The 24624-nt window shown below is 39.0% G+C and overlaps 1 protein-coding gene across 5 annotated transcripts in view; it reads left to right on the forward strand.

The window, feature by feature from the left end:
• Positions 1-21415, forward strand: part of trim33 (tripartite motif containing 33) — a 35348-nt gene extending 13933 nt beyond the window's left edge. Inside the window, exons 7-21 of one of the 5 annotated variants that reach the window (XM_084721675.1) lie at positions 520-666; positions 1539-1656; positions 2654-2937; positions 3693-3887; positions 4960-5016; positions 5267-5467; positions 5815-5947; positions 7101-7164; positions 8061-8211; positions 9158-9561; positions 11313-11424; positions 11503-11577; positions 12558-12710; positions 17303-17353; positions 20646-21415. In XM_084721675.1, the coding sequence (XP_084577801.1) occupies positions 520-666; positions 1539-1656; positions 2654-2937; positions 3693-3887; positions 4960-5016; positions 5267-5467; positions 5815-5947; positions 7101-7164; positions 8061-8211; positions 9158-9561; positions 11313-11424; positions 11503-11577; positions 12558-12710; positions 17303-17353; positions 20646-20870 (2370 nt within the window). In that variant the 3' untranslated portion in view covers positions 20871-21415. The remainder of the gene's footprint in view (positions 1-519; positions 667-1538; positions 1657-2653; positions 2938-3692; positions 3888-4959; positions 5017-5266; positions 5468-5814; positions 5948-7100; positions 7165-8060; positions 8212-9157; positions 9562-11312; positions 11425-11502; positions 11578-12557; positions 12711-17302; positions 17354-20645) is intronic. The other 4 variants (XM_084721676.1, XM_084721677.1, XM_084721678.1 and 1 more) reach the window with 4 other exon arrangements.
• The last annotated feature ends 3209 nt before the right edge of the window (positions 21416-24624 follow it).

Consider the following 24624-nt stretch of genomic DNA (forward strand, 5'->3'; position numbering starts at 1 on the left):
CGACAAAAAGTTTCACATTGTGTCAACCCTCTCATTTATTACAGATATTGAATATATCTTAATAATGCGATGCATTCTGTTTAAATATTTTATCACAGACTGTGAATTACACCTAATTTTCATTAATTTCCTCTTTCCCATGCCTTCTTCCTTATCACAGTCTTGCTGTGATTTGTTCCCTGAATATCTTTACGCAGTTCTATCATTAAATCCAGTGTGTTGTAGGTTATATGCTGTTATACTTTACTACTTCCCCATTTACTTTGCTCTTATTTGTTCAATTGTTTGTCTTTAATGCATTCTATTATGGAGTGCTGCAATAACCCAAGCTCCCCCTGGGGATCATTAAATTTTAATCTAATCGCTTCTAATCATCAAATCCATCTCCATGCATATGCTAACATTTTTATAATGGCTTGAAAAGCAATTTGCCTTGGTCAAGACTCATTCATTTTACTAGGATGTTCAGACTCTCTCAGTAGCGGTCCTTTAACCAGAGTAATCTCTCTTTTTGTCTAGAGTGTGACCAAAGAGCGCAGTATGAGGCTGGTGGCTCAGCACAAGGATACCACCCAGCTGGCCCAACAGATCCACCATGTGCTCAACTTCTGCCACTGGGCCATCACGACTGGCAGCAGCACAGCGCTGCTCTACAGCAAGAGGCTGGTATGTTTCTCATGAGCCCCAGATGTTTAGCAGTTTGAGAGGCTAAAGCCCACAGCATGTTCCAGACAAAACTGAATTTATGTCAGGCTTTGGTTGAATCCCATATTTTTGCTGCACATAAGTAGCATTACCAGTTTTATGGTTAAATTCTTTTTTTGAGGAACATTTGAGTAGTTGCTTCCGACATAACTCATGACCTCATCACCACAATCAGGTATGAACAGCAATAAACTATCCGATATAGGGTTGTAGTTAGCAAGGCCGAACTTATAATCAAAATTGCAGTATAGTCTACTGCAATTTTCTAGCTGCAGGAAGCTCAAGAGTTGTCCTGTTCTGCAGACTTAAGAAAACATCTTTGCTCGGTACAGATCCCTCTATAGATGAGACCTTAATCATTTTTGTTTTTTATCATGAAATTGATGTTAAAGAAAAAATAACCATTCCCTCTAATTTTGCAAACCATATAGCAGTTGCAGTATCAATCAAAATAATTGCAATTACATATTTTTCATAATTGTTCAGCCCTTGTAGGAATTATACTGGTATTTTTTGTCTTGGAGGTCAGTATTCAGTAGCAGTCTAAGACCTTTTGTTTGGCATATACTATTGGCTCAGCCTTTTCTAGATCTGTTGGTGAACTTGCAGAACCAGTTTGTCTCCCCAGATTATGTGCATTATATGAATAGGATTTTTTTTTTCAAACAAGGAACACTTCAGCCATGTAGATTTGACTACTTGCCACAAGACCATCAGCAAATGAGATAACTGAGAAAACTTTATTGGTGGATTGTGGGCTAATGCTTCCAAAAGGCACATTGTTAAATAAGATGATTGTTGCCAATGTTCTGTGTGTGTGTCGATGCATGTAGATCCTCTTCCAGCTTCGTCAGCTCTTCAAGGCTAGACTGGAGCCAGCGCCCCAGGCCAACGGAGTTGTGCGCTTCTTCTGTGATCCCACCTTCTGGGCCAAAAACGTGGTGAATCTAGGTGAGAGAGGCCTGTCATCTTACTATCCGTCATCAGTCAATATATCTCTGTCTTAAATATTGACTTACAGTTTCGTAATGCTGCATTTGATTCATTCAAATCAAGTTTACCTTTTCAGACCTGGTATTAACATGTGTCCTAGGTGATCTGATCACAAGTGAATAGCCCTGAGTACGTCAGTTCACACCTGGAATTACAGTGTGTCTCCAGATCAATGACCACTTGTGATCGGAACCCACTTCCCTGCTCTATATACAAATAAGCACTAGGGTTGTTTTATCAGTTGAATGTCCATTGCTGTCCATTTGGCTGTTGAGTACAAAGGTTTGACTACTTGTTTCTTTTTTTTTGTTTTGTTTTTTTGTTCATCTCCGCTCACACTTTTCCTGTGCTGTCAATAGCCCCAGCAGGAGAGCTCTGTGGTGTGCTTGGGTTTTATGAATGAACACTGAACAGGACAGTGCATACGAGAAAAGCCATGGAGCATCTCTTCTGTCTGCTCTTCACAGCAACATGATGGTTTTTACAAGGAAAGGCTCATATATGCATTGAATGCCAAATTTCAAGAAGGCATGAATGATTAAGAATTCACTTCCCGGTTCTGTATTCAAATAAACACATTAGCAAAACTTTGCCTATAAAAGTGATAGTTCACCCAAAAATGAAATTTCAGTCATTATCTACTCACCCTCATGCCAACTGAAGATCAGATTTAGTTTTTTAGTCGGCAAAACACAGCTGGAGTTTCACAGGAAAACAGTGTTGCAGAATGTCCCAAATAATGGAAGTGATTGATGACCAGTTTTCAAATGTGAAAAAAATCATCTGGCATAATCCAAGTCTCCTAAAGCCCCTTGCCTTCCTTTATCATGGCCATAAACAGCATGACAATGAAGTGGTGAGCATTTGGGGAATGTGCTCTGTGGCTTATATAAAATGAATCAATACTAAACACCTTGTGTAAATTATGATACATATCTCTTTTTTCTTATTGTAGGTAATTTGGTGATTGAGAAGCCACCTCCACCTGCGCAACCATCCAGTGTGATGGTAGGAGGACCACCCATTTCAACAGGCCAAGGCCACCCCGGCAAACACCCAGGACAGATCAACCTGGCCCAGCTCCGGCTGCAGCACATGCAGCAGGCAGCCTATGCTCAGCAGAAGCAGCAGCAACAACAGCAGCAGCACCAGCAGCAGATCCAGCAACAGATGCGCATCGCCTCTCAAATGTCCCAGCAGCACCCCAGACAGGCTGGCCCACCCATGGTTCAGCAGCAGGTACAGAAGACATTCACCAATTCAGATACCACTGAGGAAATCTGTGCTTTCTGAGTTTAAATGTGTGCTCGAGTGACTCATCCAAGTATTAAATATTAATAGTTTTTTAAAAACATTCTTGGTGCACCAGACTATTAGTATGGGAGAAGCAAAAATCATCTCTGTTACAACATTTTAAATTTATCAGTTTATTTAGTTTTGGCTCAGATTCTCCCCAGACTTCTTGAGGGCTTTGCAAGATGGACATCTGCCTATACAAGATTAGAGTTATTTACAGTGGAGCCACCTGAGAAGATTTGGTGACAAACTTCCATAAGACGTAATACAAGATAATCACACATTGGATGAAATGTCCGTTGTGATGGATTACCCTTTTCAAGTGACACTCAGGTGTGATTACCTCCCTCTCTGTTTTTTCAGTTAGTCTATTAATCATCATTACAGTCTATAAAATGGACACTGGCCATCTTCAGAGACAAGAACACAAAGTGATCTCGTGAGGTCAAAGCCAAAAGCTCCAAAACATAACATGATTAAGTATTGTTAAACAGTAGGGATGAAACAATACCAAAAACCCAAGGTACAATAATTCCACAATAAAAAGTTATCAATAAATCGATAACTAGTTGTCATGTAAGCACTAATTATGTTTTGTTTCTATAATTGCCTGACCCTGAAAGTTGTCCAAATTTTAGTTATTGCGTTCATTCAGTGATCTGATTTTCACACACTTTGTGCATATGTATGATTTTCAGCCTCCAAGGCTCATCAGTATGCAGCAGCTACCAAGAGGGCCTGGGGGTATGAACGGTGGGCCGGGTCCCGCCATGTACCCTGCCTCCCACCATATGCGTCTCCCGGGTCCGCCTCAAGGCCGAATGCCCACGGCTCAGCCAAGACATAATGGACAGCAGTATCCCCCTATGATGCAGCCTCAGCTACAGAGACAGGTTAGTGCCAACACACTCTGGTTTCCCTGTATGGAAACAGATGTAATTTGGGTATTTGTTTGATATTTGAATTTGTTTTTTTTTTGTGTAACACATTTGTTGCTGTTACTGTTGGATTACCTGAAACTGATGTGCAAATATATATTTGTATAGTATGCTGATTGTGCATCCTTTTCTAATACATCTAATGCAAAACAAAAATTGGACATACTAGCAGACACTGAAGTGAGGTTTCATTTGGATTTTTTGCATCTAGTAGGCTGTAGAACCAGGTATATTTATTTTTTCTTGTTTGTTGGCATGATTGTGTTTTACTTTCTAGAGATTGTTTAAAATAAGGTAATTATTGGTGAGACCATTACATAGTTTGTCCACTAGAGAGCACTAACAGGTTTATTTTTTTTTACCTAAAAAATATCAGTACAGACATTGGTCACAGTTCATTATCAAAAACGGTTTCTGTTCAAGTGAAAACAAATCTACTCAGTTATTATCAGAGTTTTTAAAAAACTCTCAAAGACTTTTATTTGTAAAATATGGATATCAGTATCAATATTGTAAATATTCATGATCATTCAGCCAATACTTTGAAGGCAGAGTTTGTAAATTTTTTTGTAGTCGCCCTTCCTGTGATGTGATGACACATCTGCTTGATCAATAATGATGGACTATGCACTTTAATTTTCTATTTAATTTTGGGAGTATTGTCTATTTCACATAATTATGGTAAGGTTGTACATGGGAGTGCACTGAAAACTATTTGTAACTGGAGTTTGAATGTTGGCCATGAAAAAAGCATGTTGAAACAGAAATGAAAAGTGTATTTAGCCTTTTTGTGCACTCAAATGGCAAAGTAAATTGAAATTTGCAATGAGTTTTCATCGCAGGGTGCAAATGTGCCTTTTACTTCATACACTTTGCACTGCCTCAGTGATGTATCTTTCCATATAAAGCTGATTATTTGCGCAAGTCAAATAACGTGTACAGTATGATAATGTACAATTACTGCCTGCATGCAAGACCCGGTAAGAGACACATCCACTATATCGAGCCCCTTTTTCTTTGTGTCCAGATGTCTATAGAATCTGAGATGAGCCACCAAAGGTTTCGTTTCTTACTACAATCAGGGGTTTGGCACCTTTTTCCTTCTTTGTCATTTGTGTGTCTTGTGCAGCATGTGTTGTCACCCAAATGCATGATCATGCAACCATGTTGTTTTCACAACAAAGAATATTTGATAAAACTGTGTGAATGACCTGTCTCATTGTTCCTGTCCACCCTCCTCTTTTCCCTTCCATTTTCTTTCCTCCTCCCTCCTGTCATTGTCCTTCCTTCCTTACTTGTTTGCCACCCCCGTCCCAATTTTGTTTTCTGTGCAGCATTCCAACCCAGGGCATGCAGGCCCTTTCCCGGTGGCTTCCCTACATAATGCCAACCCCACAAGTCCCACCAGTGCCAGTATGGCCGGTGCCCATGCTCACCGTGGCCCTGCCAGCCCCATCATAGGTCCCATCGAGCTCATCCCCTCCGTCACCAATCCTGAGAACCTGCCCTGCTTACCTGAGATCCCGCCCATTCAGGTGCGCATAATATAACTATTTGTTTTGTAGTTTCAACCAGGATGCAATCTGTAACACTTTGTTTTTTCCCCAAGTTGAAATGAAAGTTAGAAAAGTTAGATAAAATTATTCCCTATTCTGTCCATTAAGAAAATATTTCAAATGTAAAAAAATAAATAAATAACTATTAAAAATAACACATCATTAGCATTATGAGTAAGAATGAGTAATCATTCCAATATTTGTCTGCTGGTTGGTGATTTCATTAGTTGTAATAAATATGTTACTTTATAAAAACTGTTTGAGTTCTTAAGTAATGTGACTCTGATGGTATTTTCCTTGCCACTGTACTTTTCTGACATCCTTAGCTGGAGGATGCAGGTTCCAGCAACCTTGGACACCTCCTCTCTCGCTACATCTCAGCCAGCACGCAGCAACAGCTAGGCGCAATGGACATGAATCCCTCACCTGGTCTGTCCACACACTCCTCTGGCTCTTCAGGTACCCACACGTTCAGGGAGAGGGATCCCTTTCACATCTGAATTAATCACAAAAGCAATAAGACAAAATCATTTAATGTATAACTAACAGTGGGCAATATGGCACTACAATCATATCATCTGAAAGTAAACTGTGGTAAAGTTAAAGATTTTTTGCCCTACGGATGAAACGGATATTTCAGGGTATTCTGCAGTAACAATATTCTTAATGATATGACAAAATACTGACAAATATTTTTAGTTTAGAAGTCACTATAGCTGTTGAGCTCTCCTCTCAGGATATTTGGTTCTCCTTGTACTAAATTGCACTTCTTATGTGTTATTGTGGTTTATATAAATCTGAGCTTTCATAACCAAACTATTTCCATACTACTGAAGTCATTTCCTTTTTGTAACCAACTCCTCCATTGTAATATTACCATCATTACAATGTGAATTTATAGTATTGCAATATTGCCATTATTACGATTTTTTTTTCTATCATGGAAAAATTAAAAGATATATTGGGAACAGTGCAACATGGCACACTGAAATGCATGACCCATCCCTAAATTTAATTTCCAGAAAATGAACATAGTTTAATATACTGTGTTGTTATCATGTTATAAAATGATATAATGTATAATGATATAATGTACCCCTTACAGCATAGAAAATAAACCAGGGATCCACTAATATACAGTATGCCCCTTGGTATAATTTGATGTAGCCTTTTTTACAACTGTAGTTAGTTAACGTGAATGAACAGCACAAGAGAAATATGTTAGAATTTTTTTTTTAAAAAATTAAGAGTTTTAGATTTGCAGGTTATCTATGAACTATTTTAGATTTAAAACTTAAAATATTATTCTATTTGTTGAGTTGTGAAGACTTTTATAATAATAATAATAAAATTATATCATGATCATTAACATTAATAAATCTGAAACTTTTACCCAGCCCCCTGGCAGACTGCCACAAACACCTAGGGGACCTGGGGCCCCTATTTGAGAAACTCTGGTGTAAAATATTGGTAATGTCGCCCATCCCCTCCTTCCCAGATATGCTGTGTATTTCTATGTTCTCTCAGAAGGAATTAACTTTCATGTACTTGCACAGTAAATAGTGATCACTGCTGCTTCATCACCTGTTTCCTGTCACCTTTCTGTCTGCAGGTCTGTCGAATGCGCATACACCAGCACGACCTTCTAGCACGTCCAGCACGGGCAGCCGAGGCAGGTAAGAAGATATGACTTACCCCTAAGCATAGCTGCATATGAAGCAAATTTTTCTAGCGATATACACAATACGATACAATACAGTAGAAGCAACTGTCAGATTTTAAGTATTTGATCCTTAAATTATAGGTGTTTGAAGGAGTATTGATTTTAGGTTAATTTTGAACACCTACAGTGGGTACTGGTTTCATTTAAAAACCATGTTGCAGAGCGCTATGTGTCTCCTAGCATTAACGCAGCATTGTTGTTAAAGTGTGTTCGTGTGTGTGTCTGAGGAGGATAAACAATAGAGGGCAGCATAGGTTTGTGCAGAGAGTGTGCATAAGCAGGGGTCAGTTGAATCTGATTCCACCTGTTCAGCATTGAATTTTTTCAGCATATTTTGGACCATGACACCTTAACTGTACATTTGCTGGGAAAGAAATTAGAGATATTGGCTAGCTCATGATTATAACATGTTTTCTCAAAACTCATGTATGTCTTGCTTCTGCCATGTCTTCCTATAATACCCCACACTCTTCCACTTACAATTTCCCCTTACTTTAAAACATTTTACTTGCCTTACTTTACACTGTAACTACACACAAGAAATCACCAAGCCCCTGTTTAAAAATGTGTCAGTTTAACTTTGCTTTACATATTGTGATAAGCACTAAAACCTTTCTTGGTCATTATTCATTCTGAAACAAAGCAAAGTAAACCAACTCTGTACATTTGTCCTGAGCTTGACATGAAGACTGAAGTCACTGCAGATATCATCTCTGATCTCTGCAATGTGTCAAGTCATAATTAGTAGTTAATCGGTTTAATGATGTTAATCAGTGTAAACAATTGCATTTACATTTTCTTCATGGTTTATTATTTTGCGTGTGTGTGTGTGTTCCTGTGTGTGTTAAGCTGCAGCTCTGCAGGGCGGACAGGGCCAGGAGGTGGGGCTGCAGTGGAGCAGGTGAGGGTGAAGCAGGAGCCTGGTACAGAGGACAGCTACAGCTGTCCAGCTTCGTCTATGAAAACAGAGCGGGGCAAAGATGCCAGGAGTGCCTGCATGGTAAGAATACTGTTCTTTATCAATTAAAGCCAAAGGATTTGTGAATGTGAAAACATCAAACTGCTCTGATCTGCCTTGACTCGTTATGGTTATCTGGTTATCTGTACTGTATTGTGCTTGTGGACAGTTTACATCAGGATATGGCTCACCCTGTCACAAGGAGTCTCCTTCCAACAGCTTGCAAAAAGTCCAGGAGTGACAGCAAGACAATTAAATACATTTAAGTGCAAGTCAAAATGATTACATTGTATTAAAAAATGTTAGGTTATTTATGATCTTATCCACAACAAGAGGCAAATGTCTTGTGGCTGGGCGGGATGGCCTAAAATTTGTATCAATGTATAATTTGGAGCACGGACAATAACGGTATACGTCATTGAAAATTTATTTTTCTTAAAATTTTACTTTAAATGCTTCTGAAGGGGTAAAGCACTGGTATGGCAACTGCATGGCAGTTTTTACTGTATTCTAAACTTTATCACTAGGATATATTTCCTTTTACAGGCTTTTACATGATATGCACATTTTTGTCATTACATTTTCTGCCACATCACTCTGCACTACATATGACTATTTCAGACAGAAACAATCAGTCTTTGTCTTGGACATACTCAGACATGGCTTTTCATAGTAACAGACAATTGGGAAGGTCATGAGGAAGATGGAAAATAGGAATGCAATATGGGAAATAGGTAAAGAATATTCAATACATGTGCTGGAACTGATGAAATATAAAAAGTTGATTGAGTTTTCACCCCAACGTGCAGAGGCTGTGGGTCCTCTGTAGCACCTGTGGGCTCGACTCCCTCATGTAATTTCCTCAATCTCTCCCCACCTGTCATATTTTCAACTGTTCTGTGCAATTGAAGGCATAAAATCCCCAACAAATATTTTAAAACATGCAAAAAAACAGTTTAAGGTTTTTGTGTGTGTGTTTTCCCCCCAGATGAGCAGTCCAGAGAACAGCCCTGCACTAGGAGTTGTTTCTGCAGGTCAAGATCCTCTCAAGGCTTTAGGGGAGCGCATCAAAACAGAACCCTTATCTGAGACCCCTTGTTCTGGACTAAATGGCTCCAGTGGCGCCACCTCCTCTCCTTCCACTACCACTATGAACTCCACTACCTCATTATCCTCTGAGAAAACGCTCACTAACGGAAACTTAAACAAGGGGACTGAGACCAAAGGGGGTGGTGTGTCAGATGGAACAGGCAACTCTGCTGGGAAAGCGGATGACCCAAATGAAGACTGGTGTGCTGTCTGTATCAACGGTGGTGACCTGCTGTGCTGTGACCGCTGCCCCAAAGTGTTCCACACGAAATGTCATGTACCCACCATAAAAATCTTTCCAAAGTAAGTGATCAATATAGGTGATTTTTTCGGTCATTTATTTTTACAATAACAGTTTAACTGCTTTTGCACACTGCCAGGGCGCTCGCCAATATGCAAATGCAAGCAAGTACAAAAGTTTTTAAAAAAAAAAGATCATAGACTGAAAAGTCATTCATAATTGGAGCTCTAACAGACTATTTTGATAATGAGTTCATCATTCAGAGTGATTTTTTTAATTAAAAAATGTCAGATTTCAGCTTCTGAAATGTAAAAATTTTCCAGCTTCCTTACTCCTATGTGAGAGTAAACTGATTACCTTTGGATTGTGGCCAGAACAAGACATTTGATGATGTCATTTCAGGTTTTGGGAAACACTGATCAACATTTTTCACAATTTTCTGACATTTTATGGACCAAACAACTAATCCATTATTAGACAATATAATCAACAGATTATGGATAATGAAAAGAATTGTTAGTTACATCCCTGTTCAGAATGATGCAGCAGTAAAACCAGAACATGTTTTAGCAGGTCTCTAGACAAATCTTTTCACCACTGTCCAAAACCGACCCGAAAACAATTTTAACCATTCAGAAGTGAGTGTAAACATCCCAAAATGTTATTTATTTGTGTAGTTATCATTATTTACAGTTGTATGATAAAATAATAAACAGCACCATTATTTTTAGGAAATAATTACATTTATGTATTTATTTGGGATTAACTGCTGTTTCTTATTTTATATTTAGTTTATGTAAAGCATTTTTTAATCAACAGTTATATCAAGTACAAGTACCTGGTGTAAATGTAGTCACTTTCATCTCTGAAATTAGTTTGATAAAATTTGATCACTGAGGTAAGGTGTCTTTAACTCCCAAATTCATAGTAACATTACTTTTACCTCCAAATGATGCTCAGCTGAAGTATGTCAGTACATTTATTTACTGTGAACTTATATTTAAGTTCAGTTCACTTTGAATGCTTCATGTTCCACAGAAACTTTCAGTCCTACTGTGTTTTGCAGTTCTAGCCAAACACATCACAGGGAAGATTCTGCTGCCCACTGACTGCTAACAGCTCTTCTCTAGCTGATTTCAGCAAAGAGTTGTTCACAGCATAAAGTTATCCAGGGAAAATAGGATCTGGCATCTTGCCATCGACAATGAGTCCTTTTGTATTTTTACATCCAGAACAAAACACCATGGAATCAACCAATTATGTATACCATAGCTCACTCACACACAGCCATGGTAGTGCCTGGCTAAAATTGGCTATCTAGTAGTAAACAGCTGGCTAGACTATAACTAATGAAAATGCATCCATTTAAATTTACATAAATGAGCCAAAACATTTGAGAATTTTAAGTCTCACACCGAGTAGCCAGCCAGTGATTGTAACATATGAGAGGACATGCTGTGTTGTCGTCATCTCAGTTTCGTTTATTTGCTACATAATAATTGCCGATACGACCAGGTGAAAATGTTAGTTTGTCCCAAACACATTGTCTACCATTCCTGGGAAGACGGGACGCTGTTGGTCTTGAGCCTTGTTTTAGACAAAGCTGATAGCTGATGTGTAGTAACAGGGTCATACTAGCAGACATACATTAGTCTAAACCTCCTTTCTGTCTAAATACACCACTTCACTTTAATGTGAATGTTCTGGATCTTCTTGAAACATACAATTAGACATACATATGAAAAGAATATGATTAAACATAATATTAATACATCATCCTCTTTGTATTTTTTTTTTTCTTTGGTCCTCACAGGGGTGACTTTCTCTGCACATTTTGCCGGAGTCTCACCAACCCCGAGATAGAGTACTGTGACGACAGCAGGAAAAACCTTGGAGAGCAGACCCTGAGTCCTGAGGACCAAAGGGTTAGTATAGCCACCACACTGTCTAAGGTGTCTCCATGTTGCATGTGAGGCAATTAATTTTCTCTCCTCTTTCTGCAGAGATGTGAACGCCTCTTGCTGAACATCTTCTGTCATGAGCTCAGTGTGGGCTTCAGGGAACCTGTTCCTAGCTCTGTAAGTAGCTCCCAATGACTAACACAAACACACAAGTAGACATGGCTGCCACTTAGAACCACAAAGCAAAAATGAAATCTTTACTTTATTGTGGAACCAACTGTAACATCTGGTTAAAGCTACTACAAGGTCATGAAATTGTCTCAATTTAATACTGATGCCTCTATATGACCTACCATAAGCAAACAAACTCATCCGTGAGAAGATGGAGTATTACGGTATAGTTATTCTTAATGCCTGCCGCTGGGTCAGACTCTTTTTAAAATCAGATGAAATGATCTTGAGTTTACATTTTTCCAGGCAAAGTTATAGTATGTTGTGCATTTGCCAGTTAAAAAGAAGCAGGAGGAGATTTTTCTTTAGATAATTTTATTATCTATGCTATACTTTGTGATTATTACCATGGTAACACTATCACTTTTGTCCACTTGGGCCTCCAAAATCACCAAATATGAAAGTTCCTTGTAGTAGCTTTGAAATTCCAAGATACTTGTCTTGCCTTGGAAAAACCTGGCAGCAACTGTGTTGTGTCCTGTGTGCTGGTATTCTTTCGTTGTTTTATTTTACTGAATGATGTATTATATCAGTTTTACTATAATTAGTAATTAATTTGTTTATTGATAAGTTTTGGCAGACTCATTATTTTGAGTTCATACAATCTTCTGAGACTCACTTGTGATGAAGAGCTGTACAAATGAACCTAATTTCATGTAGCCATTGTGTTGGCAAAGCAATCACGTCTGATTAGGTACACTGTACCAAGCCAAAACATCAGTATTTAATGCCCTTGGAATTAAACTTTCTGGTGTGTTTACAAACAGCAAACAATAAAATCTACTTATTCTACATTAAAAATAATAAAAATAAAGATGTTTTTTGTTGAACATTTTATTGTAACTTCTCATGTTCGCAAAAAAGAAACCTCTCACCTTCTCCTGAAATAGTTAGAGATGTTGACTGGTCTACGTTTGTTCAACCAGGTGCCGAACTACTACAAGATTATCAAGCAGCCCATGGATCTGAAGAAAGTGAAGAAGAAGCTGCAGGTACGGAACTCCCAGTACTACCAGTCCACCCTGGAGTTTGTGTCCGACATGCGACTGGTCTTCAGAAACTGTGCACAGTACAATGAGGTGAGCAGCATGAGTCTTAAGTTTGCTTTGGGGAATGGCACCTGCTTGTGTGTGTGTGTGTGTGTGTGTGTGTGTGTGTGTGCATGCAGACAAAGGTTAGACTGATATGATTTAAATATCCTAGATTGAATACTTTGAGCAGTTCCTCGCTAGACTAACACAATCGACCTTTTAAATGAATCAGCAATTTGAAAAAATGTTAGTAATGATTAGGGTAAACAATGTTCATATGCTAACATTGTGTATTGTATATCACTTTAATGAGGCCAGAGTCGGCAACCTAGTATATTAGTCTAACCTGTGAAGACACAGTCTGACATTAGAAAAGGAAGTAAGTGGTACTTGTGGCCTGCACTCTGTGTGTGTGTGCGCGTGTGTGTGCGTGCGTGTGTGTTTACAGTTTTGTCAACCTACTAACACTGTTGGCTGTTGGAGGATGGAGTGTAAAGGTGTCCTTTGCTCTCTTCACTCTGGCTGCAGGAACCTTGTCTGAACCCTCTTAACACTGTCTGCATCATGATAAATGATAAATCACTAGTTTGAGTTTCAATGGATGGCTATCACTGAATTATTTCATCTTTCACTTCAACTTTCAGTACATTGTTCTACTGGGGGGAAATGATGTATTGGAAAGTTTATTGGATGTATTTATTCTGTTTGGGTGCTAGTGTGGGTATCAGTTTATAACCTCAAATCCAAAAAAGTCAGGATGTCTAAATAAAAACAGAATGCAATGATTTACAAATACTTTTCAACTTGAATCTAATCGTATACAGGAAAAACACAAGATAGGCAGTATTCAAACTAATAAATTGTATTGTTCTTTGTTTTAAATATACACTCATTCTGAATATCAGCACCTGCAGCATGTTTCAGCTAGTAGGGACAGGGGCAAATAAAGACTGGGAAAGTTGTGGAATGCTCAAGAACACCTGCTTGGAACATTCCACAGGTAAACGGGTTAATTAGTAGCAGGCAATGGTATCACGATTGGGTGTTAAAGGGGTATCCTCCATCCAGACTGTTACCAACGGAAACTTAAAAAGCCAGCATCTGTGATGGTATGAAGGTGTGTTAGTGTCCATGTAATGGCTAAGTGTCACAACTGTGAAGGCCACATTAACGATGCAGCAGCTAGAAAGCCTGAAAACTGTTGAATGTTAAGTCTCATTTGAGTTGGGTTTCATTTTCTCTGTCCTCAGCCCCTCTTACCAGACGAGCAGCACACACTTCATGCGTGCAGGCAGTTTACCGAGGTGATTGTGAGTGAGCACGGACCAACAGACATCAACTGCGTATAATAAAACAGACACCTGACAGTACAAACAGCAACAGTGAAGAGAAACTACGTTTCAAAGCACATCAGTTTGATTTGAAACTACATAAGTACTGAGAGCTGAACACGAAAAGAATTTTAAAAATGTCTTTCTCTCTCTGCTCTCCTACACACACATAAGCTCAGTATCGCAACACTCGCTTGCTCGAGGGGCATCTCACAGCTGGTGAGATGTGACCGCAGCCTACTTGGAGGTGAGTTGGGCTCACTTCTTCCACCCGGTCCAGAGTGCATCTATCTTGGGCAAAGCTTGGTGCGATAAAAGCGGTTATGGAAATGCAAATCAGTGCAACACAGGTTGGCTCAGCGTGGACAAAAATGGAAGTGTATTTGTGTGTCAGTGCAGGCAGTATTCACCAGTTAAAGAAGTCGATTGTTTCCTTCAACACTACATCCCTTCTCTTTTTACTCTCGCTCCATGACTTACAAATACATTTCTCCTCCAGTCAGCAGTCAAAAAGAAGAGAGAGACTAATTATCTTACTGTGAGCAGCACGGTCAGCTCCTCCATGGTCCCTGCTGTGCACAGGTTTACAAGTAAACGTGAAGATAAATCCATGTTCTAATCCCAAAATTTAAAAAAAAATCAAACACTAAGCTCTCGTCTGGTCAGTTAATGGGCTCGTAATTTCTCCATGGTCGCTGCAGAGGTCTGACAAGCACGAATGAAAATAAATCCTCTTTTTAATTCAAAAGTTTGAAACATACACTCTGAGCTCTCCTCCTGCCAATAAAGGAGTTGGCATCAGAGCGATTCTGGTGTTTTTCTCCAGAAGCTCCACTCTGCCTCCGGCCCTCTCATCCAGAGCCACCTGGGTCTGAATAGCTGTCTGTCGGCTCTGTGTCTCAGCTCTGCCTGGTCCTCTCGACCCCCGGCAAAGTCCAGCAATAGTCTTGAATGAATACAACTTAAGATGGAATCAATAGTAACCAAGTGAGGTGACAAACTCCTGGGCTGAGCAAGTTGCTCATTAGCTGGACTCTTTAAGTTTTTCTTCCTGATAATTCAGTTGTATGGTGACTTTTCCTGCAAGAGTTTGCAAGAGAGTTGCTGCTCTCATATGCTGAGGCACCTCTTCTTATTTCAGCAAGACACATGACACATTCTTTATGTTTTCCTTGCTTCACAGTAAAAGAGTTCAGGTAGTAGACTAGCCTTGCTTAAGTCCAGATATGTCTCCTCTTGAAAGCGTGTGGTGCATTATGAAGCACAAAATACGATAACAGTGACCCAGGACTGTTGAGGACCCGAAGTTGTATATCAAGTAAAAAGAAGACTTCAACAATTAGTGTTCTCAGGAGAGCTGTTAAGAGAAAAGGTGATGTTACACACCGTAAATATGACCTTGTCCCAACTTTTTAAAAACATGTTGCAGCAACTAAATTCAGAATGAGTTTATATTTTCAAAAAACACAGTTAATCAGTTTGAACACTAAATATGTTATCTTTGGACTGTATTCAATTGAATATAGGTCAAAAAGTTTTTGCAAATCATTGCATTCTGTTTTTATTTATATTTCACAGTCACAACTTTTTGGAATTGGGGTTGCAATTACTGATGATATCATGAACCCTCTGTGTGTAATTTAACACAGTCTTGCTTGATATGGGTCTACTATAAAGTCTGCTGTATATCATTATGTATTACACCGTCCAACCACATGAGGGAGCTTCTATTTCATTCAGAAGTGAACAATGTGGATCCAGACTGCCCTGAGACATCACATCATTTGACTCATATTAATCGGAAAGGCTCTGAGCCTTGCAGAACAACCTCACCACACATATGATGATATTATATCACCAAAATTAACAGCAAGCGGGGATCTCACTTTAGAAAGATGTTGGTAATGCTTGAGACAGCTTGTGTAATTTTTACTCACTTTACTTGCTCATTACTCAAGTCCCTCCCCTAAAGTAATTAGGGAGTCTTATGGTAACAGATATAAAGCTCTTGATTGAAAAACAGATTAAAGCTATTTTATTATTTGGTAGCTATTTTTACAGAATGCTGTTAATGAAAGAACAAACAGTTCTTATACTAACAAGTAAAACTGTGTGACTGAAGAATCAGCTCAGACGTTTCTACCAGCTATGGGTCAGTCTGTGCAGTTAGTGTTCATAATAAAAATCTGAAATTCTTGGTGTGAGCATTAGAAAAAAGTTCTGATGAGCAAGCACCAACAAAATATAGAACATCCTCTAAGGCCAAAGAAATGCTGTCCTAGTCAAGAAAAACCTGCCTCTAAACCAAGTTGTATAGACTTCAAGCTAAAATGAACTTTCATATTGTGTTGATTTTGGACGCCCCTATAGGCAAAAGTGGGAGTATTTCCACCACCATAACTACAAAATATAGTGATGAAAATAAAATGATCTAAGAAAATCTCCTGCTTCTTTTTAACTTGTTATCCTTCTTCTCCCTGCAACTTTGGTTTGAAGTATGTCTAAAAAATAAAACAAAACAAAAAAATGTTAAGTATATCTTTCAAAGGCTATCAGAAGTTTAATGAAGAGCTTTGGAGAGCAGCACGACTTGAAGCACTGGTTAATTGAGGGCGTTGATAATGTTAATAGCGGTGCCTGAGAAAACTACTTTATTAACAAACTGTTTTGAATTAGCTACAGTTACATAATGCAGAATTGATTCATTCCTGTGATTATATCAGTTATAAAGATAACATTCTTGACACATACCATGGATATATTGACCCTTTAAAATGCATTTATTTATATTTATCCATAAATGGTGAAGAAACATCATAGACAGAATTGGAAGAGCTGACATCTGTTAAAACAGAAAATTGTATGTACCACCGTGAGATAAAATTATTCTTTATTCATCCCACAATAAATTTTCAGTATTACAGCAGCAAAAGGGACAGCAATATAGAAAGAAGGATCAATTAAAAAAATAATACATAAAGAAGGAAGAGACATGGCAATTGGTTTAACATAATTGCACATAGTAAATATTGATATTACACAATATGAAATAATATACCCAGGTGATTTTTTTATATAGCACACCACAGTACAATAGATGGATTTCTAGATTAACTAGACCTAAAACAGAGTGCAGACTTGACTTGCTGTTAATTTCTTCTATAACGTCTGGGAGATGCGCAATTCAAAGGCCTGAGCACAGTAGGCTGTAAACAGATTTCTGATATTTTCTAACCTGCCTGTGCTATGAACTTTTTTCCCCCTCTGCTGCTTCACTGTGTTTGTTGTAATGTTATTGCCCCTCTTTAGATGTCTCGAATAATCCAGGTTTATGATGAGGAGAAACAGATTAATACGCAGGTAAGCCGTTTCAATCAGAGCACAGATGTCCTGTCCCCTCTCAACTGAGGCTCCAAGAAATGTTTTTGCCCTTTATCCTAAAGAATTTATGAGAAGCATACTTAAGCAGTTGTATAGTTTCAACAGAAGAAAACTGAAAAAAGTTATTCAGTTTGTTTCAATTTAGTCTTAATGAAAGGTGATAAGAACAGTGCTGTAGTTTATAGGGTGTCTGGAGGTCCTGAAAAAAATCTCTATGGTTAATCTCAGGTTTTGAAACCGGGTTTGAACTTCTGTCTCTAGTGCTCTTTTTTGAAGCTGTGGCACGTTTCATATGTACAACTGAGTGCATCACTATGAATATCTGTTTATGATGACTTTTTTTTTTTCACTTGCCCTTCATGTGCAGCCATTCAGATCAGGTATAAACACTTGATTTCCGTGGTCAGATGACATCAAACAAGACACTTCTTTTCTAGTATAATCTGTCCAGTAGTGTGACTGTGTTACCACATGAATGGTATCGTTCTAAGATGCAAACATAATGTAATGTAGATGTGTTTTATTTGGGGCTGTGCCAACCACAGTTAATTTTGGGCCTCACGCAAACATTCATTCTACTTTCACTACATATATTTTTACTGTCATTTTTGGATTTTCTCTTTCAAATGCATGTAATTTCAGTTTCGCACGTATTTTCACTTTCAGGTGTATTAATTTAATATGATTAAGAGTGTATGTATGTAAAATGAGAATAAATGGTCACATGAGATTATAATGCTTCTCTACAGCAGTGAACAGATGTTCAAGAAGTACAGAACATCATTTTATTTTATTTTATTTTATTCTTGTTATCTCTCTCTATATATATTTATAGTATATTAAAGCACAATATAAGTGTATACATAATCCCTATTCCAAAATAGTTGGGATATTGTGTAAAAAAACCCCATAAAAAACAGAATGCAATGATAGCAAAAACGGTTTTGACTCATGTTCAGTTGAATACAGGACAAAGAGAAGATATTAAATGTTCAAACTGATTACCTTTATTGTTTTTTTTAATAAATATACTTTCATTCTTAATTTGATGCCTGCAACAAATTCCAAAAAATTTTGGACAGGGTTACGATGTTTACGATTTTGTTACATCACCTTTTCTTTTAACAAACTTACTGGTAAATTCCACCAGGCACAGCGTGGTTCTGATCTGTCCTCCGCACGGCTGCAGCGCCCCCCATTTAAAAAAAAAAGTGTTTCGGCAGCAGAGCATTTTGCCTGCCTGATTATGTTTACTTGATCAGATTTTGTTGATGAAGTCCTCTTCCTTTGCTCTTGGTGCTTTCACCACGGATAAGCAGGCTACATGGTTAAATAGTTTGTTTTCTGTCTGTCTTTATGATGGTGAGTCTTTTATTTGTATCCATCAAAAACAGACTTGGTGCGTATTCTCTGTGGAACGCCGAGCCGCCTCTGTGACGCGTCTGAAACGCGATGCAGCACTTCTGGTGGAATCACAAGCATTGTCTTGAATGACCGGGGGTTGCTCCGACTGCTGTGGTGCAACTGTAACGCGGCACAGCCATGCTTGGTGGAAATTGCACGTTAGTAAGCGTTTGGGAACTGAGGACTCTAATTGATAAAGTTTTGAAAGTGAAATTATTTCCCATTCTGGCTTGATATGACTTTAAGTGTTCAACAGTCTTGGGTCATAGTTGTATTTTGTGCTATATAATGTGCCACACATGTTCAATGGGAGACAGGTCTGCACTCATTTACTGCGAAGCCACGCTGTCTTAACACATGCAGAATGTGTCTTGGTTTTGTCTTGCTGAAATAAGCAGGGACATCTGAAAAAGACGGTCCTTTTCCTCTTTAGGACACGACATCCATTATTTCCAAAACTGAGATGTGGACTCTTCAGGCCACAGCACACTTTTCCATTAGTTCATCTCAGATGAGCTCGGGCCCAAAGAAGTCTGCAGTGTTTCTGGATGTAGTTGAAGTATGGCCTTCACTTTGCATGGTAGAGTTTTACCTTAGATTTGTATATGTAATATTATGTGGTACCCATGTAGTATCCTTTACACCATCATGTGAGTTTTTAATGCAGTGCCGCCTAAGGGGTCAAAGGTCACAGGCATTCATTATTGGTTTTCAGCCTTGCCCCTTGCGTGCAGAGATTTCTCTGGATTCTCTGAATCTTTTAATGATATTATGTATTGTAGATGGTGAAATCCCTGAATTCATTGCAGTTTTGTGTTGAGAAACTTTGTGAAAGACTGTGTTGGCAAATTATCCAGCAGTTACAGAACAAAGTGGTGTACCTTGCCCCAACCTTGCTTGTGAATGACTGAGGCTTTCGAGGATTCCGCTTTCACAACCAATTATACTATCACTTGTTACCAATTGATCTGTTTACCTCTAGACTGTTCCAGACAAGTGTTTTTTGAGCATTTCACAACATTCTCAGTCTTAAGTTGCCCCTGTCCCTACTTTTTTGAAACATGCTGCAGGTATCAAATTCAGAATGAGTGTATATTTACAATACCCCTCCAGAGTTTATCAATTTGGTCATTGAATATCTTGTCTTTGTACTCTATACAATTAAATACAAGTCAAAAAGCGGTGTGGATGGGTTATTGAAAATACATGTATTGATATGAGAATAAATACGCTGTTGACGCTGTATGGATGCGAGTGAAATGCATGTATTTCAAAATAAAGTGGGAAGGCTACGTGGGAGTAAAACTATGTGCACATGAAGGGAGAATGTCAGAGGTCCAAAACGAATTATATTATGCACAGCCCCTCATAATATTTGGGTAATTTATGCTCATAATGTTAAAAGTAAACAGCTGCACGTGAGTGTCAGTCCAGATTTCATTTTAGTGTTCTAGGTTTTTCTAAGACCAAGGAACTTGAAATCTTTGTTTTCATAGAGAGCTCCTGGGTTTCCTGGGCTTGTTTCCTGACGCTTTCAGTGGATGTTGGATAGGCATTAAGTCTTTTCTTTTCATGTAACATCTACCAAATAGTTTTTGTTTGTCAGTGGTTGTGGAAATGCTTCATGTAGCCTCAGTGGGACGGGGTGTCAGGATATCTCTGCAGCAAGGTTGAGCCAGGGCCCCCTGCCACCAGCAGTGTTAACCAGATCTAATTTGTCTCCTCATTCTTCTCCTTCTCCACCCTGCTTCAACCCATTCATTCCTCCTGCTCGATGGTACTCTCACACCTGCTTCCTCCATAATTTCTCCTCACCCTCTTCCTCTCCCACCCTCTCCTCCTCCTCTTCCTCCTCCTCCTCTGGCAGGTGGGATCAGAGATGGCGATATCCGGCAAGGCAGTGAGCCTGTACTTCGAGGAGAAATTGCAGGAGATGTTCCCTGGGCAGAACTTCCCCGAAGCACCTGAAGCAGAGGAGACCGAGGACACGAAGGGAAAGGAGGAGGACGACACAGATGACTCTGAGGAGGACTTCATACAGCCCAGACGCAAACGATTAAAAACGGACGAGAAAGTGGTCCACATCAAATAAAATCCAACTCAAAAATAAACAAGAGAAGTGAAAAACTGTCTTCCTCACGTCCCACACTTCTCCTCTTTTTGAGGCAGCAAACAAAAAGGACGAGATTCGCTGTACAAACTGCTTGGTTTATCTCATCCTCGCCTTTGAAAGAATTACTGTCATCTACATTAGACGTCTGCCTTTATCAGAACTTGAGAACATGAACATAGAAGAGCTGCATTCCCTCCTTATTTCATGAACTTTCAAAAACTCGCTTGTACAGAGTTTGAAGTAGAACTTGTTTTGCAGTAGTTAACAATTTGTCCTTTCTTTTCTATCATGCATTTTCATTTGTAGATTTGTCGTGACTGTTGCTTTATAAAGCATTTAAATCCCCTGTTGCCAGTTCTTAATGTATTATATCTATACTTTGACATGAAACCTACCAAGTATTTGTATGACTTTGTGGAAGCGTTATGTAAATAAGAGAATCTAGCCCACTGAAGGTATTCCTACAGTATAGATGTTTGGGTGCGTCATCAATAAAATCTGTTCTTGAAATATATCAAAGAAAATGTGTGGTGTGCAGTAGGTGTGCGGTTGCCAGAGAGCTCTTTAAGGTTCAGTTCACCCAAATTACAAAAAATAACAAATATATCATGCCACTTGGTGCTATCTAGCCATTTAGTTCATTTTTGTTAAAAATTGTCCAGACTTCAGGATGCCTGTCTTGAAAGTTCTGCTTTGACCACAATGCAGTGGAGTTAGAGTGAATTTCATTTATAGTTCTTGTAATTATAACAGCTACATCAGTATCCCCTTTACTGTGGATAATGCCCAGTCCAAACTGTCAGCAGCATAGTAGGAAAAGTACAGATGCTACTAATAACACTAGGCAGTTTTTACATAATGTATTAAGAAAGACAAACTGCATACAAAAACATTAAAGCACAAACAAAATTCAAAACTACACCTTTTCCTCTGGCCTCTAGTCTAAATAGTTTAAGAGTGAGTTGCAGAGTTTTGGAGATAATGGTTGTACACGTCTGCCTTCTCTCAAATGTAATGGTAAATGGCACCGACTTGTGGTGCTCAAAGCACCAAAAATTGCATTTAAAAAGTTCACAGCCAGTGTCTCTTGGTAAAAACGATGACATGGTTACTCAAGATAATCCACAGACCATGTTGTAGCCACGTGTTTCATGGAGGATCTTTTTTATTTCTGCAGTTGACCTGTTTTCTTTCTACTAGAAAAAAAGTAATTCCTACATGAAGATGCGCAAAACAAGGTCTGTGGATTGTCTTGAGTAACTTGAAGATGTTGGCTGTTTCACCTTGGAACTGTTTTCTTTTTTTTTTTTACCAAACTACATCCGTCAACCATTTCACGTCAAGGATGGAAGTGTGCATCTACTCATGGACGAGGGGTTACAGGTCAGCCACGGAGGATGCCATGAGTGCTTGCATCCCATGTTGTCACAAGTAGGAGCCTCTCATCCATGAGTAGATGGGTGCTTCCTTATGATTGGTTGACAGTAGATAGAAAGTAGTTCCTGCATGAAACAGATTTTAATGAGGTCATAATTTCTGGAAGAAGACATCGCTGTTGGGTTTTTCAAATGAAGTCTGTTTTGGCCCTGTGAGCATCACCAGCGGAGTGCCATCTTGTCCCCCCCCCCCATTAAATTGTGTTTAGGGCCGACCAGGCTGAGATGAGGAAGACCATATTTGAACTGTTCTTCCGTGGTAAGTATTTACTTCCTCATTGCTGATATGATTTCAGTCCCTTTTTCATGTTGTAACAACCACTTTGACCCTAGACATTACGTGGCCAGATGTTGGGGCCAGTCTAGGAGAAGCACGTGACTAAAGTGGAAAGTTGACTTGTGGCAAACCTGAGCATAAAAAACTGCACGAGCTGACATCAGCACCCCGAGATGCTGAATCGTCAGTCTGGCAGTTTGTCAGCTGACACAGTTTGCGTCATTTCAGAAATGAAGGAAATAGACTGTGGAGTCCTTTCTTTTTCCTTTTCATTGAAAGACTGAGGTCGGAGCTCATCGTCTCTTCAAGGTAGGATTTGTTTTCTATTTATTTCATTCATTTGAAATAAATTTTTTCCCCGCCCTGAATTAACCAGATATCACTCACCTCACGACAAAGTCAAACTGACATTATCAACTTTTTTGTCTTCAAATCAGGACAAGTCATTATGATGAGAAGTAACATCTGTTTAATTGTGATAACACTAATGAGTCATCTCCTTATCTCTGCATATAACAAAAGGGAGGAAAAATCACTGTTAAAAGACTTCCACAGGCAGCCTAACAACCTCTTTAAAGTTCACTGAGCGAGAACATTTGCATACAAGCCCGTGTGTATTGTTTTTCACGGCTGCATACTAAAATGCAAAGCTTGTTGAAGAATGCGGGAGGCCTCAGGACTAATGACGGCTCGGGACTAATGACTGAATTACCATGTGCAGCAAAATGATCCAGTTTAACATGGCTTGTAGATATGTGATGTGACTATGTGAAATGTATGAGCGCTGGAACATCACATTGGCGATGCTAAGTTGTCTGCAGAAAAGTAACATTAACATGAAAGCATACCATTGGCTTGTTCCACAGCCTTAATAAATCTGTTAGAATTGACGGAGATGTTGATCCTGAGCCGTTTGAAGCAGAATAATCATTTATGATTCAATCTTCAAAATCATTGTACACTATAGCAATATGTCAAATAGAAATCTATGATAGATTACAAAAGCTTTGTTCCATATTTTCTGATCATCATGATGTACAATCACTGGTGCACTCAGGATCCCCTCTAAGCCCAGTGTCCAAGACAATTTGATAAAGTGTTTACTGTGCTCTTCCAGGGGTGACCATGAAAAGTGCATTCTAGAGGGCCTTTCCACTGGACAAAACGTGCTCTCTCAGGTGCCCCTTCAGTGGAGAACCTTTATAAAGTGCTCATGGGGTGCCCATCCAGTGGACAAAACATGACCAAATGATTCACGATTTTAACCGTGCTGGTACACCACAGCATACAGCTGGTGTCCTTTTTATTTTTTCGCCCCTGCCCCTTAGACAGCCTAAGTGTGCCACTGCGTACAACGCATACACAGTGTATGATACACTGACACATCTCAATAACCGGATGCAGAGAAAATGGATTTTTCTCGCCACACACTTCTTTTATACGTCTTAAAAACTCACAGAATGTTAAAATGTATTGCAGACAACTTGTAATGATGCCTGGCATACACTGACAACCCATGACGAGGAATATGATTGTGATTAAAAGGTCGAAATGTACATTCATGTAGGCCGATACAAGTTAAAACTTTTATTTTGAAGGCCTTACTGGTTTGTTTTGAAGCTCACGAACCACTAGTCACGTGCTGCTGCAGTGACGTTTCAGCCCACCGACCAATCAGCGCCTGGGCACAGAGCTTGGCTCTAGCTTGTTTATTACCTGCTTCCGTGTTGTTTCCCCAGTCTCGGGGAGGTATTTGTTCCTCTGAGGTCTTCGTCGGCATGTCAGCGGTCCCACAGGCAAGAAAAATTTGATCAAATGATTTGCAGTGTGATAGTTTGGAGACGTTTTCGAGATAAACGACATAAATGATATCGAGCTGTTTATTATTAGGTAGTTGTTGTCGGTGCTAGCTAGCTAAACGGCTAACAAATAATTTAGTTCATGTACTCTGGTTTCTGTTGAGTCCGTTTTATGTGACAATATTGTGTTTTCTCTGTTTATAAACGTAGCTACACATACA

This window comes from Lutjanus erythropterus, chromosome 6 (assembly GCF_056507025.1).
Source record: "Lutjanus erythropterus isolate fLutEry1 chromosome 6, fLutEry1.hap2, whole genome shotgun sequence".
NCBI classification, from domain to species: Eukaryota; Metazoa; Chordata; class Actinopteri; order Lutjaniformes; family Lutjanidae; genus Lutjanus; species Lutjanus erythropterus.